This window comes from Caretta caretta, chromosome 1 (genome assembly GCF_965140235.1).
Source record: "Caretta caretta isolate rCarCar2 chromosome 1, rCarCar1.hap1, whole genome shotgun sequence".
NCBI classification, from domain to species: Eukaryota; Metazoa; Chordata; order Testudines; family Cheloniidae; genus Caretta; species Caretta caretta.
In genome coordinates, this window is record NC_134206.1 from 153,863,562 (window position 1) to 153,879,927 (window position 16,366).

The window sequence follows — 16,366 nt, forward strand, 5'->3', positions numbered from 1 at the left end:
ACAGAACATCTACCCTCTCTCTTATTTTTTTCCCATTAGGAACCACTGAGAAAAAAAATTCAAATCAGTCCAACTTTAAAGATGACAAGTCGGAAAAACATAGTAAATGGATTCACCGTTCTTTAACGAAAAGGTACTCCAGAAAGTCTTGTGACTACTGTTTTTTTAAACGTCTGTCCCTGTAAAAGGCTCATGAGATATTTTTCTTTTGACCTTGACCATAGAAGGCTAATATAGATTCAGCATCATATTTTATAAATGGCTCCCCAGCACCTGAGCCATTCCTGCTTGGCTCCAGTAAATGATATCACATCCTCCTTTTACAAACTTTAATAAGCTAGTTTGTTTTATAATTGTGCACAGAATAAAAGTCATTTCAACATCTTCATTTTCTCAACAGTTTTATTGCCTTTAAGAAAATTTTTGTAAAATATAAATACAAAGGCAGGAGAATTTACTTACAAAGTTAAAACACAGATTTCAAACGTAAACACACAATTCAGAAAATTTTAGTTTATGTACAGTTTCAAGCAACTTCAACATATGTTAGTTTTTCAATATTTTACAAGATACAGAAAAAATAGTTCAAAGTCTTCTTTAAATAAAGAGCATAAAATGTTTAAACATATATAAACAATCCGGTTTGATGTGTGAAAACTAAATTTCACAGCTTTTAAATTAGGATATAAAAGTTCATACAATTAGTTGGTGTATATGGATATGGTTTTAATTTATATTACAAGCTATTGAATTATATTCAATAGTGCTTACCTGGCCAAAGCAGGTAATTCTGTAAACAAAAATAATATCATGAAGTGCCTTACCAAATTCTATCTCCCAAACAAGCCACATGACTTTGATCACATCACCTATAAAAGTATGTTCTGTGTAATCAGTGCTTTGTATGAAACAAAGTCAATGTGTGGGTGTGTTATATTTTTTAAATGTGTTCCAAGTAAAAACAAAAAGTATCCCAAAGCCTGTGTGCATTTAAAGAAACATTATATAACAATTTTGTAAAAACTGATTAAAGTTCTTAAAAAAAAAAGTCCCAAAGTCCATCAAAATGGAATTCAAATCTCTTATATAAAGGAAAGATATTTTAATATTTAATAGTGTCCTTTCTTTACAGAAACAATTGCATTTTTAACACATATACATAAAGAATTAACTTTATATGGTACTATACATTAAATATCCTGGTGGCTCACCAATGGATATCAGAGAGATCATCATCATCTGGATGCAACCACTCAAGTGAAGATCCAAGTAAAGTCTGAAGTTCACTTGTAAACTCTACTAAGTCCAAGAGTTCCTTGCTTTCTGGATTGAAAGCTTCAAGGTCCTTAGCACAAGAGAACAACTGACTCAAAGACGTCTGTTTGTAAAACTCTGCCTCGGTGATCGTGACAACTTCTACATTAGGGAAGTTGCAACGGAATATGCGGGATGACATTTTCAGCCTCTTTACTATGTCCGACAGCAATAGCCAGTTTCGTGGTCTGCAGAACAAAAAAAAGGGCTTAAATAATTGACATGAAGTTATAATCCTCCTGCTTATGTAAGCAGTAGCTTTACATCGTATGTCAAATCCTGCTCACCATACTCCTGCAAACACTTTTACTTGAATCAGTGAGACTAGCTGTGGGATTAGAATTTAGCAGTGTCCAGCTGCATGTAGATAGACATACATGAATACTAATGTCATCCACGGCTTTTGTGCGACAGGCTAGTCATATGATATATCAACACAGACCTTGACCCCGTAAATTGTGGTTCATAATTTTACACAGGTGAACAGTCACACTGACCACTACTCACATGTGTAAATGTTTACACAATGAAGCCTTGCCTTTTATTTAGCAATCAAGAGTTAGCTTACAGTTAAATAATCAGTATCTTGGGCAGCTATGAATTCTAAAAAAGCAATTAATGGGAAAAAACAATGGATTTTTCAGATTAATATTAAATACTAAATATTAAATTCAATTTTTATATTTGTCAAATTTTGATTAATGAGCATTATTTAACCACAGTCAAAAAAAGCTAGTCCGACATGGCTTATAAACTCTTCAGAAATAATAGGTTGTGAAGAAACACTGTAGTTTTAAGTTCTGCAACTGTTGCAAACTATGAACAGTTGTTTACTGAGCTGATTCACATTTAGGAGATACTACACAACTAAAATAGTCCAGGTTTCTGCTTGTGATTAACAGTGTTCCTATATCTGTATACAACCAATATGCTATAAGCCATTTCTCGATGTGTTTGATCCAATGTATTATTCATGGGTCAAATCCAGCTTTGCACTGGAGCATTAAAACTGTAGTAACGCTGCCATGTTGTCACTCATGAAGTGTCTATTAAGTGATAAAGAGATGCAAATTCACAAGGAAAAATTTCAAGATAAAATGTTAAATTACTTAATATTAATCTGCCAGAAGCAAATGTGTTATTTTGGGACCATCAAGATCCTTTTTTGGGTGGTGGGAGGACGTTTGATATATCTTGGGTTAAAACAGTAATTCACTCTTTTCTGGGATGTAAAACCAGCTATCTATGCTAACAGCATTTTGTAAAGCACTTTATACTATGGCAAATACAGTCAGCACAAGCAGAATGTTTAGACTGCAATTTCTTTGCGTACCCTTACGCTTTTGGAACTCCACCCTAGAACTGACATATCAGCTTTCTTCCCTACCACCTCACACAGTGGCACATGGTATGAATAACTGTACAGAAATACAACGTAGAGTTTAAATAGTGCCTGAATGCTGCTTTTAGAATAGCACAGACTCCTGCTACCCCAAACAGATTATTTCATAAATCGGTATCAGTTCTTACCCCTGAGAGAGAGACACTTGGATATTGTAACATGGCAAGAGAGGCCCATCTGAAAATTCAAATTCAAACACATCGCTAAAGCCATCTTCATCCTCATCACTTGGGCCAGGGGGATTTGCCAGGATGTCAAAACCAGATTCATCTTTTGGATCTAGTTTAAAAAAAAAAAAAAAAAAGGCGGGTCCAATCAGCATTAGGTGTATATTGCAAGTCTTGCTTTATCATCCTGTAACTGCCGCAGTAAATAAAACTAGACACTTCCCTTCAAAACTTCCTCTGGCATATAGCAAAAGAAACTCCCCCACATGCTAGATAATGTTTTGAAACTTCTTCACATACAAAAAATAAAGGATAACATTTGCTCACCACACACAGAGCTGCCACAGAAATCCCAGTACAAACCAGGGTCATCCACACTTCGACCTTGCAGGTCAGTTAAATACTCTAGAGAGGGAAACAACAACAAAAACAAACTAATCAGAATGGAAAGCTGTATGATACACTGCCCGCTAAGCTTGCCAGAGTCACAATATGCATTCTTCATACCTCCCATCTAAAATCCACAACATATTCTTGATGCACATACTATGAAGAATACCATTCTTGTGACTATTCCTGGAATACACTTTTCTCATCTCCCCCCAAGCCCCAGGGGTCCCTTCCACCCCCCTCAAAATCCTCAACAAAACCCAACTCTTTGCAGAGACAAATTTTGACCCATGAATTCCTGAGCTTAACACTGCAGCACCTTAATTTTCTGAGAGATGCAATCTTGAGCCCTTGAAAAAAAATCAAATTTTTCCATTCTCCACAATTTTCAAAGATAAGGAATTTGGGAGGTAAGCAGCAGACATGAGAAGGGAAAAGGTTTTCACACTACGGGCTGGTCTTCACTGGGGATCCAGGCTGCTGAGATCGATGCAGAGGCGGTTGATTTAGCAAGTCTAGTGAAGACCCCCTAAATCGATTGCAGAGCACTCCCCGGTCAACTCCAGTACTCCAGCTCCCCGAGAAGAGTAAGGTAAGTCGATGGGAGAGCATCTCCCATCGACGCAGTGCAATGAAAACACCAGGGTAAGACGACCTAGGCTATGTCGACTCCAGCTATGTTATTCACATAGCTGGAGTAGCGTAACTTAGATCGACTTACCCCAGTAGAGAACACAAGTCCTAAGGTTACATAACTGTGAGGCAGTATTTAGTTTGTGAATAGCCTTAAATTTTGGGGCATTTACCAGTGAATAAGATGGAAGTACATTAGGATTAATTTGGGAACGCCAACCCATTGGACTCCAATACAGACCTAAAGCAACTAACGATTCCGCAAACAGTACCATTTTGTATTTATACACAAATATTTAAACTCGTTTGTTACAAACAATAAAAGAATAGGATATTTTTCAGTTGTGAGCCAATGAAATGACAAAAGGATTTTCAATTGTGTTTACCTTAACAGGGAAAGTGAAGGTATTAAAATAATTCCACACCCACCCACTCCATTTACATATTCAACTCCTTCATATCATAGTTTTTTTAAAAATAAAATGGTAGGTTGAACTTTTATAAAGGTGAAAACTAAGGGGAGGAATAAAAAAAATTCTCTAAAACTTGACACTAAAAGGTAAAAAATCTGTATCACCTGAATAGCTGTAACTAATTATACTTAACATATTGCTATAACATTTGGTAATTTTATTTTAGTTTCAAGCAAAATTTTATGTACCAATAGAAACTACACTGATCAATGTCCAATTAGCTGGTCTCCAAACCATAAAATCTGATGGCAGCATATCACACATCCCACATAGCATATAAGACGATAGTATCCATAGACATGCTTCTAATTTCTACCACTCAGTGTCTTCTTGGCAGGCAAAATATAAAGTCTGTTAAGTGTGTTCTAGTAATTGTTATTTACATTGAACAATAAAACTTTGGTTGTTTGGCGCCTAGGAGGCAGAGACAGGAAATGTCACATTACATTCACAATAGCAGACAGAGTATAGAGTTACTCACCGGTTAGAAACGTTTCCATCAGTTCACTATGTGTCATTTTCACAATAGTTCTACCTGAGTAGGTAGCAAGCGTTGGATCAGCGCCATAAGAAAGTAACAAGCGGACAATTTCTAAGTGATCGTTTTCTACTGCATCATGGATCGGCCTAGGAAAAGATGTCTTAGTGTTAAAATTTTAGAAACAGTGGGCCAAGTTTACCCCCTTTCCCCAGTGTAAATAAGGAGTGACTCCACTGACTTCAGATTATATATGGTACACACACACACTTTATATATACACACAAGACAAATTAAAAAATCAACACAGAACTATCAAGAGATCTACCAGTCACTACCTTGCACCGTTTGCTTGTGCATCATCATTTCATCTTTCCCCACTGTTTCTTTTCAGAGCAAAAGCAATTTGGAAAAAGGCACTTTTGCTATATGCCTGTACATTGCCTAGCACCTCTCAGTTGTTACTGTAATAATTACACTGATATAATGAAGTGCAGAATTTGAACAAATTTGTATCACCACAATATACTTCACTATAGGCAAAGCACAATAACATTCCAAATTTCAGCCAATTTAACTTAATTGGATGTGCTGGGGAGGACACACATATCTACCCAGAGGATAGCTGAAAGTCAAAGTTACCCAAGTTTCAGAGTAACAGCCGTGTTAGTCTGTATTCGCAAAAAGAAAAGGAATACTTGTGGCACCTTAGAGACTAACCAATTTATTTGAGCATAAGCTTTCGTGAGCTACAGCTCACTTCATCGGATGCATACTGTGGAAACTGCAGAAGACATTATATACACATAGACCATGAAACAATACCTCCTCCCACCCCACTCTCCTGCTGGTAATAGCTTATCTAAAGTGATCACTCTCCTTACAATGTGTATGATAATCAAGTTGGGCCATTTCCAGCACAAATCCAGGTTCTCTCAACTCCCCCCCCCCCCCCCAACACACACTTTAGATAAGCTATTACCAGCAGGAGAGTGGGGTGGGAGGAGGTATTGTTTCATGGTCTCTGTGTATATAATGTCTTCTGCAGTTTCCACAGTATGCACCCGATGAAGTGAGCTGTAGCTCACGAAAGCTTATGCTCAAATAAACTGGTTAGTCTCTAAGGTGCCACAAGTACTCCTTTTCTTTTAAAGTTACCCAAAGGTTCTAACTTAAGTACATAGGAGCCATCTGTGAAAACTTGCCATGAATTAAAATGTCACAGTATATTTATTTAAGTGGTAGTTTATATATATTCACAGCATGATTAATAAATTCCACTTGCAGAATACTATTAATCTAAAAATCAAAAATGCTGCATTAAGATTAATATATAGTGTAAAGTTACATAATAAAGTTAGAAGTTTTACAGCAACAAACATTAAGAATGTGAAAAAAAACCTAAAAGTATCCTTTGAGCCTACAGAAGCAGTAAACTATTGTGCATGCCTATAATTCTAAGTTAAGACACCTCCCCCAAAATTGTAATTAATATCTGTCTTTAAAAATACAGAGTCAATGTAACTGGAGTTATTTGAAAGTCAACATACTACACCATTGATCTAATGAGCAATAGGTCTTAAAATCCCAGCTTTTAGAAGGAAGTGAGTAGAGGAGGCATGTAGATCCAGAAGAGGTGATTACATTCAACAGACTCTAAAGCAGAGTAAATTCACTTTCTCCAAGAGGTAAGAGTCCTTTTATAGGCTTCCACTTTTAGGCTACCAAATAGGAGCATTGTTACCGCTAAACATGACACACAAGGGAACTTAAGCTTTCAAACTCAAGTATTTCCAGACACAAGAAAAAGTAAGATACTGTTTACAATTACAGGTTTCAGAGTAGCGGCCGTGTTAGTCTGTATTCGCAAAAAGAAAAGGAGGACTTGTCGCACTTTAGAGACTAACGAATTTATTTGAGCATAAGCTTTCGTGAGCTACAACTCACTTCATCGGATGCATTTAGAGTGTAACTATCAAAACTGTGTGCGCTTTTTATTCAATTCTACACTATACAGTGTCTTATACTGCCCTCATCACGGTAGCATCCAAGTACCTTCCAGAAGCAAACGATGCAATGTGACCAACATCCGTCATACGTGATTCTGTCTCGGTCTCATTCCCCAAATAGAAAATCGTGTTAGTGTGGTATCTTACTTCTATAAATTTTATGAACACGATTCTGTGTGTTGATATTAGACAAGCAAGTGGAAGATGTGTACCTTGCACTTTTGTAGAAGTTGGTGAGGTTTGAGGTGGTTCTTGGTTCCTGTGGAAGCTTGTCCCCCAGTTTTTCCACAGGCCACTGAGAAAACTCTGCCTCTACTATACAAACAAATTTACCCTTTCAATGGACAGCTCGACTGTGCTGGAGGAATGGAGTTGTCACATCTGGTCCTCATCCCACAGCTTTATGAGAACTTTTAGATATCCTGGCCCCAAACCAATGAATGCCTTGAAAATGAGGATTAAGACCATGAAGTTGATATGGTATTTTAGGTCATATCATAGATTTTTAAAGCCAGAAGGGACCATTATGATCATCAACTCTGACCTGCATAACACAGGCCACAGAACATCACCCAGTAATTCCTGCTTCAAGCCCGTAGTGTAGTGAGCAGAAAACCAGTTCAATCTGCTTCTGGTGGCCCATGCAGCTGAGGCTGTTATGGACAAGAAGAAATTTTGGAGTTCCTTGCTTCTACACTCCTCTGGCACAACAGAACTCTGTACAATAAGGGCAAAGCCTGTCTGTGCTGGAGACAGAACTTTCTCAAGGGCTGGTCTGAGACAGTGGAGTGAACTCCCCCAGAAAGCAAGGATCACCACAAACCTCACCACTTTCCACTCCAAATGCAAGGCGCATTTCTTTGACCTTGCCTTCTCCAACACAAAACACATAGCAACATGCATTAAAAAGAGACAACCAAATATAAAACCCTACCAAAACAGGACACTCCATTACCCACGCTTTTCCTGCTGGGGAGGACAAGAGAACAAACAACATGTGAAAGATGTGTAGCCAAGTGGCTTAATGTACTACTGGAAGGCATTCCAATACTATGGTGATGAACATGGTGTAAGAACGTACATAGAAAGAAGAGAAGCTGAAGTCCGAGTCACTGGCCCATATGTGATTGCTGAGCTATTGTATATATTTGTATTGATAACAGCAGAAGGGACAACCTCTGAACTATGTTGAAAATGCACACAAGGTCTGGTACCTGTAGGGGACTAAAGCAGATACTTGCTGGCTAGACGGGATGAACACTGATAGCAGGTCAGAGTTAGACTGTTTGCAGACATTAAGTACAAATTTTCTATTAGTGACATTTATTGGAGCCTTAAACTTTGAATTCTTTGGCTTTCAGTGTCTTATTATGATTTTCTAACAATTATTTTTATTGATATTTATTTACAATCTTAACTATGTTTTAAAGAAGTGGTTTGTCTGAGATGTTCCTCAAAGCCTTTCTACACAAGGAACATTGTGCAGAAGTTGCACTAGTGTTACTAAATCAATGTAGTTGCCCTGAGGGGGGCCTCCTCAGGGGAAGCAGTATCGGATCTGCTGTACTCTTCTATGGAGGCATGCTGCTCCTGCTCCATGGGTCACCCAGATTGTGAAGAGGTCTGTCACAGCAGGTCTGACTGAGCATAGGAGATCAGAACACCTGCTGCATTCAGTGTCACTCCTCTGGGGGCAGGCTTGGCTAAGGCTATGAGCGATGGGCTCAGAGGGCCATCCCTGCTCCTCTATCTCCTCCCCCCTACTGGCCTGTGATGATTGCAGCTTGCTGTGCAGAGCAGCTGTCTAACTCACCTCCCCTTCCCTCCCCCCGCAGCAAGTGACCTGGAGGAACTGCTTCCCCTACTTTAGTGCAGCAGGAAGCCTGCACAGGAAGCAGCTGCTCTTCAGGGCCTCAGAGCCCTATCTTCTTTGCGCGCACACACCCCAGTGGCAAGCAGAACTGCCTGAGCTTCCTTACCCACCCTCCATCCCTCCCTGCCACAGAGAAGCGCCTCTTTTTTGTCTCCCTCGGCTGTCCGCAGTTGGGTGAGAAAGGGGGAGGTGAGGAGGCTGCTTTTTTAAAAAAGTAGCAGGAGTGACAAGTTAAGGTGGCTTGAGAAAAAAAATGGGATACACAAGACCATGAAGAAGGGAAGGGAACAACACAGGGAAAGGTTGAGAGAGAGACAGCAGGAGGAGGAAATGAAAAAAGGAAAGAGTACACCACTCAGAACAAGAGGAAAAATATATCTAGAGATAGGGTAGATAAAGAGGAGGAAAGATGGGAGAATAAAACAGACAGTCGTCGCACTGTAAGCATACGGGGTTAGCAAATGAAGTCCCTACCAAAACAGTGTAAAGGCACAAGCAGGTACTAATATTTATACTGATGAAGAGGAGATATAAGGAGATTTCCTGTTTCAAGTGGTGTTTATTGCCCTCTCTGTAAACTGCTAAAGTACTTCTGCCAGGGATGATGACTTTTACCTCTGGTCCATAAAGATACACCAGAATGCATGAAATAATAGTTATTTTACAAAAAGTTCCCTTGGAATCCCCATACAGGGCTTTATTCACTACCACCTCCCACAAAGTATTTATTTTATGGGAATTTCAAAAGGAATTGCTACCTATACCTACGGGTACAATTAAAGTGGTACAACCTGTGTGTAGACAGGCCCTTACAAAAGCAGGAGGTCCCTCCTTGGGAACAGGGGTGGGCTGCCAAAGCAGTAGCATCCTACACAAAAGCATGGATTCAGATTCTCTCCCATGTATCACCTCTTCTTATCTCCTCTTAAATTAGGAAAATTTGCAAGCAGAGGTTTATAATTCCATCACTGGGTGCCAGCAATACACATGCCATTCAAGTTTTGTGCTCAGTCTTTATGACGCCATCAGAATTCCCTTGCTGCAACGGTAGCCCTGTAATTTAGTAGTTTGTTATTTTATTAGGCACTGTAGTGTCTCCGTGCCAGATTTTTATTTAAATACATACCTTTATATAAGGGGCTACCCTATAAGAGCATATGAGGTGCAACCTGCTTGGAGGGTGGCTACTCCAGTTGAAGTTCCTCTAGTAAAATTAGCTGTTACAGGAGATCATCTTGTCAAGATTAACACAGGAAAAAACATAGGAGGACACCAGTTTTGGCTTGGTCCTTAGGAAGAGGACTGACTAAATTCAGCTGCTAAAAGAACAAAAAGCTGACCGTGAAGAGTGAGTCTAATGTCCTAGTGAACTGACCACAGAATCTGTGACAAGAGAGAGAGCCTGGTAATAGAAATGTATGGTTGCAATGTGCATCAGACTTCAGCATCCCCAGCGTAAAAACTTTTAGGTTTAAAACAGCCTGCATCTCAGCTGAAGAATGTCTGCTCATCATGAAAAAATGGAAAAGTGCACATTCATTGTTACAAATAAGAAGGAAGAGATAAGGCCCAACATGCCAATAATGGTACTTGCAAATATCAGATGGCTGTCTTACACCCGTTGTTGAAACGGAATACAGTTAAGAGCATCTTTGAGACACAACTTAAAGATCTCAATCTTTTCTACAATAATCTTTGATTAGCCAATAGTTTAGCAACAAAATAGACACGTATTTGCAAAGGCTGACACTACAGCAATAACGAAGTATTCTAGTGAACATCCACCTAGCACTGGATTTCTAAAACCACATTTGACACCCAAGATCACTGTATTCAATACCGGCTGGATTCTGTCACCTTTGTTCTCACTGAATTAAACTTTAATCCACAAGTAGTATCACTGGTTTAAATGATTACTCAGTGGGAGTATGGGTAACATGACTGTGCCCTACTCATGACACCAAAATGCAGTTGTACCCTCTAATTTCTTCTGTTACTCAGGTTTTTTTTTTTTTTAGTTCAGCAATATTTCATAGGATTTGGACCCTTCAAAAAATATAAAAAGGTAAGTAATAAACAAGAACACCCAAATATTACTCAGGAAACTTTCTTCCATTCATGTACTTTGCCTTATTTTCTATCTTAAATATGCATATCTAAAAACGCCAGAGACAAGAGGAGACCGCCCAGTGACTTATCAAACCAAAGTTATTTTTTGAAGTACACATCACTACAGTACCCAGGCACTCAAAATGAGGAAAATTATATGCATGACAATTATACATAGCAGACTTTACAGTGATTTCATAAAACCCTCAGATTTCAGGAAGCCACAAAGACAGCGTCATATCGTTCAGACTCCAGCAATAACCTCAGCTGTCACATCTTTTCATTGACAGAGCCAACCAACAGAGCTGACCAAAGGTAGAAGGCAATACAATTCAGATCCTAAATTTGGTTAACTGGGATCAATTTGAAAGCCAAGACAGGCAGACCACAGAAACAGATAGTGCACGTAGATGTGTCACTGTGGGTTGGCCTTAAACTCACTTCAGCAATCTGATGGAACTCTGAGAATCATTGGTTGGCAACATCAGCGTTCCCCATCAGAGGGCAATAATGTATATTTAGTTCAGTAAAAAATAAAGCAGTCAACATTTTGTATTTGACTACTGTTCCTTTGATCTGATAAGTGGAGAACATACTTGGTAGCAGAAGAGATGAAAAACACAAGGTGGCTGAGAAAACCCCTCCCCCCCTTTTTTTGTGGGGGTGGGGGGGCACATACAAGCTTACAGGAGAAAATACAGTTCAGGCTCCAAGGGAGAAACGGTATTTGTCTTATGACCAGCACTATCTTATACTCAGATACAAGCTTGGCTATAGAAGCCAAAACAGAGGAGGAGATGATCCTCCTTAAGGAATCCTTCACAGAAACTTGTGCTCTGTATCCTGCTGAACTCCAAGAAACAACCCAGGCAGATCTGATTTGGAATAAGCTGTCCTACTCAGAAGCCTTTGAAACAGCTAAGAGAATCTGCCACCAGGAAGCAAAGGGAACCACAGGATGATTTCTGAGGGCAACACCTATGAGTGAGCTGTTGAACAGACAAGATGATGATAAATTGTATTTTAAGACACATTTTTTCCAAAACACGTCAAAGAAATATGACTAGCTCCTGAGTGCATACGTACTAATATTTCTTCCCTGGCATAACTGGAATAATCTCCATTTGTGAATTTGAACTTATACATACTAACAACTGTTTGGAAACTTTCTTAAGTCATTTTTCTATACGGATTATTCTGGCAAGTGAGCTAGAAGCCATTTAGGATTCTTTTTTATAGCAACCTTACTTATGCGTGACTGATTTAGGGAGTCCCAGAGATGATATCCAAACAAAAAACCCTCCACCAAACTGTTTTCTGTTTAAGATCTCTCCCCTTTGTATTTTTAAGAGGTGGGTCATGGGAAAGGAATTTTTTACTATTCAGCCCTAGATTAAATGTTTCTCCAGAAACATCTTTCCAAACTGATGGGCTGGTAATGACAGACCATCATGGACTTCTAATGGACCATCTCTGGCAGGACTCTTGGAGCTTTGTTTTTCTGAATCCTCCCACCAACTATTTCAAGCTGATATGCAAAAACTTTTAAAACAAAAAAGAGACAGAGTCATAGTTATGCTAATTTTATGTCCTGGGTAGAAGGTGGGATATCTGATAAAACATTCAAGTTAACTAACTGCAGGAGCACCTTCCCCCTAGGATTTTTAAAAGAAGTAGAATATAAAATAACCTGCCCCCAAGAAATCATGCTCCTTAATATATTTAAGAAAAGTTGTCACCAGATCAGAGGATGAACCATTTACAATTAAATTAGATAAAGAACTTTCTTAGCACAAAGAGATATACATTCAAAGCTTGAGAAATCATGCATGGCAACTTCCTCAACCCCCACTTACAGAAAAAGGCTCAGCATCTACTCAAAACAGGAACTAAATGCATATGGGGATTCTGAGGAAGGCAAAATATGCCAGCAGAGGAACCATCAACTCAAAACACCAAAGGAACAGATCTACTTTAAAAATTATCTTGTTTGCTGAATTAAAAGGAATTTGTTTTAGATTAAAAATAAATCAAATCAGAGTATCAAGACACACAAATATAGCTAATGCAAGAGAGGCTCTCAAATAGAGTGTTGCTGGGCACAAATTTTAATGGAGCAAAAACACAACTTTAGCAAAAATAAAGGATGTGGAACGTATAAAGAGGATCATAGCCTTCAGGTATCGTTTCCTCTGGATGTTCAATAAGAAACTCCATAAAACTCCAGAGAACCAAGTATACTATTTCCTAGAAAAATACCAGTATATCAAACACTATTAAAATGCATAGGTAAAACAAGCGGTAAATCAAACAACCCACAATACAAAAATGTGTCTCCCACAGTGGAAAAGAAAGTGACAGGAGTGTGAAGATTCTCTCACATCAGTTTTGGACAACAGAAAAAAAAAAAAAATGAATTGGCGGTTAGAGGCCAGATGTGCTAAAGAAACATGAAAAGGAGTACTTGTGGCACCTGTAGCTCACGAAAGCTTATGCTCAAATAAATTGGTTAGTCTCTAAGGTGCCACAAGTCCTCCTTTTCTTTTTGCGAATACAGACTAACATGGCTGCTACTCTAAAGAAACATGGTGTAACTACTTCACAGGAGTTCTAAATTTTCCAGTGTATAAACTTTAGCTAACTCCAGAATTTACAAGACCAAAGAGTGATAGATCTAGAAAGCACACCAACTTTTGGAGAAATTAATTTTCTTTAATCATTCTTTCAAAACAGCTAATACCATGTATGTGACATTTATCCCATCATGTGTTATTTCACTAATGTGCCACAAAGCACTAGTTATTTTATCTTAGTAACTATAACATTGCTAACCTGGTTCCATCCTGAGCGCTGCAGTTAACATCAGCCCCATACTCTAGGAGATGTCGCACAATGCTCAGCCAGCCTCTGGCGCAGGCCTCATGGAGGGCACAATAACCTGCATTGTCACGATGATTTACATCACAGACCTTGTTTTCCAAACAATACAGAACCACTTCCTGAAAATAGAGAAGGGGGGGAGAATAGATAGGTCATGTTATTTGTTGCTGTGGAGATGTGCATACCTTTAACATGTTTGGGTTATCTCTCTTTGAATGGGCAGTCTCAGGTTGGAAAGAAGTGGTGGGGGGGGGGGAGAGGAGGAAAGAATCATGTGGTTCTCATCCCCATAGAAGTAAAATTTTAAAAGTCAAAGACCGCTGTTTTTTCACAAGCAAGGCAGCATTGTATTGCGCAGCACTAAGATCTCTATGCACACCAGTGGGATTTTCTGCATTAACTAATGGTAGAAAACACAGAGAAAGGATGTACCCATTTCACACTAAATTATGGCTTCTGTTTCCTCAGAATTTGCTTGATGTAAACTGTTAGAAAGGTTATTAATCTTATCCCCGTGTATTAAAATATGTATATGAAAATGTTCCAAGCACAGCAGCCATGTATTCAATGTTAGCTTGATAAAGAAAGTTTGTAAAGACATGAAGGACAATGGTTTCCATTAGAAAACTAATCATAAGAAAATCCTAGCTCCAATGAAGTCAATGGAGCCAGAATTTCACCCATAGTGATTTTCTTCATTCAGAACTAGAGCCAGATGCTCGTTTCCAATAAATAACCTATCACTGTGGGAAGCCATGTGGATTTAACACAATTCATCTTGCAGTCAAATTTACCATGGTTGAAGGCCTAGGCCATCCTCAGCTCTGTGCTCTCATGCAACCTTGAATCAATGACTGCTCCATCAGTCAACCAAAAATTTGGGAATAGTGCAAGTTTCATTTATTTTTGTGGGAGGCACAAACAAATGATGCAGTAAGTAAAACAGCTCATGTGCTCTAAGATTAGCTGCAATCCATTAATTTTGCATTCTCTACCTTTAAAGGTCAAGCAGTGAACTATCCGCATGTTTATTTGGAAGCAATGTGGGGTAGTTTCCTTTCTCAGACAGGAAGAAATAAAATGCTGGGCTCAATGCATAATATTCTTTCAGTTTCAAAATCTACCAGAAACCCTACAATAATCTGTGCTCTTGGTATACCTGACCTGAGAATTGGTATCTAGGATACAGCATGAAGCTGTTCTTTTAGCAGGCCCTCACTAACCAAACTAAAGTGGATAGCAGTAAGCTAATGAGCTGTCTATCCCAGCCAAGGAAAGAAACCCAGTCACATGACATTGGGATCAAGTGCATCAGCCACTTACTGCTGGTGCACTGATCAATTTACCTCGATCTCAGCAGTCTGGTGTCTCACCAACCAAAAGCTTTATTGTTCCTATTAATAATTCTGAAGGCCAAAATCAAAGAACTATGGTCTTTACCTGAATTCCCCCATGCCTACCTGAAAGGGTCTGTATAATTAATTCTGGAACCTGAATTTGCTTTAAACATAAAAAATGTTGATTAAAAATCCCTTAGTCTGAAAATTTTCACTTTGGTAGAAATTCATGTGTGCGTGCAGACACACATTTTAAGGGACATCATAAAAGGGACTGATTAAAAGAAAATGGTTTGTTGTAGCATTTTAGTAATTTTTCACTGCAACAGGAAAATAGTAATGTTGGTTTCAAATATAATACTGCTCAACTGTATATAGTTAAACACAATGGGCCAAATTATGCACTCAGATTTGCATTTGCTTATTCGAAGGTGGAATGTGGCACAATCCTCTTTAAAAGATGAGTAGCATGTAGCCCACTTACTGGACTAAGTATGAAGCCCTTATTGGTTGCAAACTAGCTGACTTTTAGCTAACAGCAGTTCCTATAATATTGAGCTGTAGTTTTAAAATGCAGTTACCCTTTAAATTTGGAGGCTTAAAATTGTTTTAGTTTTTATTAATTTTATTTTTATTTTTGTAAAAAGGAAAGACTTTCTAGGACAAAACATTTACTGGACCAAAAGCTAATTTTGTTGGACAAGTTCATCTTAAGAGGCAACAAGAAGAAGGTTATTAACCACAAAATGTAAGCATGAAGACCATAAAACTCTACATTGTTAATTAATTATATGCCTCATTAACATTTTTTTAAGATGATTTACTCAACTCGTAGAAATTTAACCATCACTGCTGAATGTATGAACGTGTGGCAGCACAAACATTTTGGATTCATAAGCCTCCTTCTCTTTAACCTTAGAGAAAGGTTGTGAAGCTCGCATGGGCTAATTTAGATATATTCATGTGGCCCATTTAAACCAGTGATCTGAACATCACAACCTTAATAAATCCAAAGAACCAGCTAGCTTGCCACCAGCAAAAGCTATACCATAGCTGTTTTCACTGCCTGCAGTTTCTTTAGCTAAATAGTAATGTTAAGGAAAACACCACATATTTAAAAAGCTTTAAGTTTTAATTCTATCCTCATTATAAAATGTAACATGCCCGCCACAACTTTAACATATTTAAAATAAAGAGGGCAGATCTTCCCCCCACTCCCAGATCTTAATGGGAATCTCTCCCTTTCCACATGAAAATGGAGGTCAGCTTTCTCTGTGCAACATGTTCTCTCGCCCTAGACC

At 38.5% G+C, this 16,366-nt stretch overlaps 1 protein-coding gene across 10 annotated transcripts in view; it reads right to left on the minus strand.

Annotated features, from left to right (window-relative positions):
* Positions 1-384: 384 nt before the first annotated feature.
* BCOR (BCL6 corepressor) overlaps positions 385-16,366 on the minus strand; it is a 95,261-nt gene continuing 79,279 nt past the window's right edge. For all 10 annotated transcript variants that reach the window (XM_075132222.1, XM_048864409.2, XM_048864385.2 and 7 more), the window contains 5 exons: positions 13,681-13,847; positions 4,861-5,006; positions 3,211-3,288; positions 2,845-2,995; positions 385-1,502 (listed from right to left, as the gene is read on the minus strand). In XM_075132222.1, the coding sequence (XP_074988323.1) occupies positions 1,208-1,502; positions 2,845-2,995; positions 3,211-3,288; positions 4,861-5,006; positions 13,681-13,847 (837 nt within the window). In that variant the 3' untranslated portion in view covers positions 385-1,207. The remainder of the gene's footprint in view (positions 1,503-2,844; positions 2,996-3,210; positions 3,289-4,860; positions 5,007-13,680; positions 13,848-16,366) is intronic.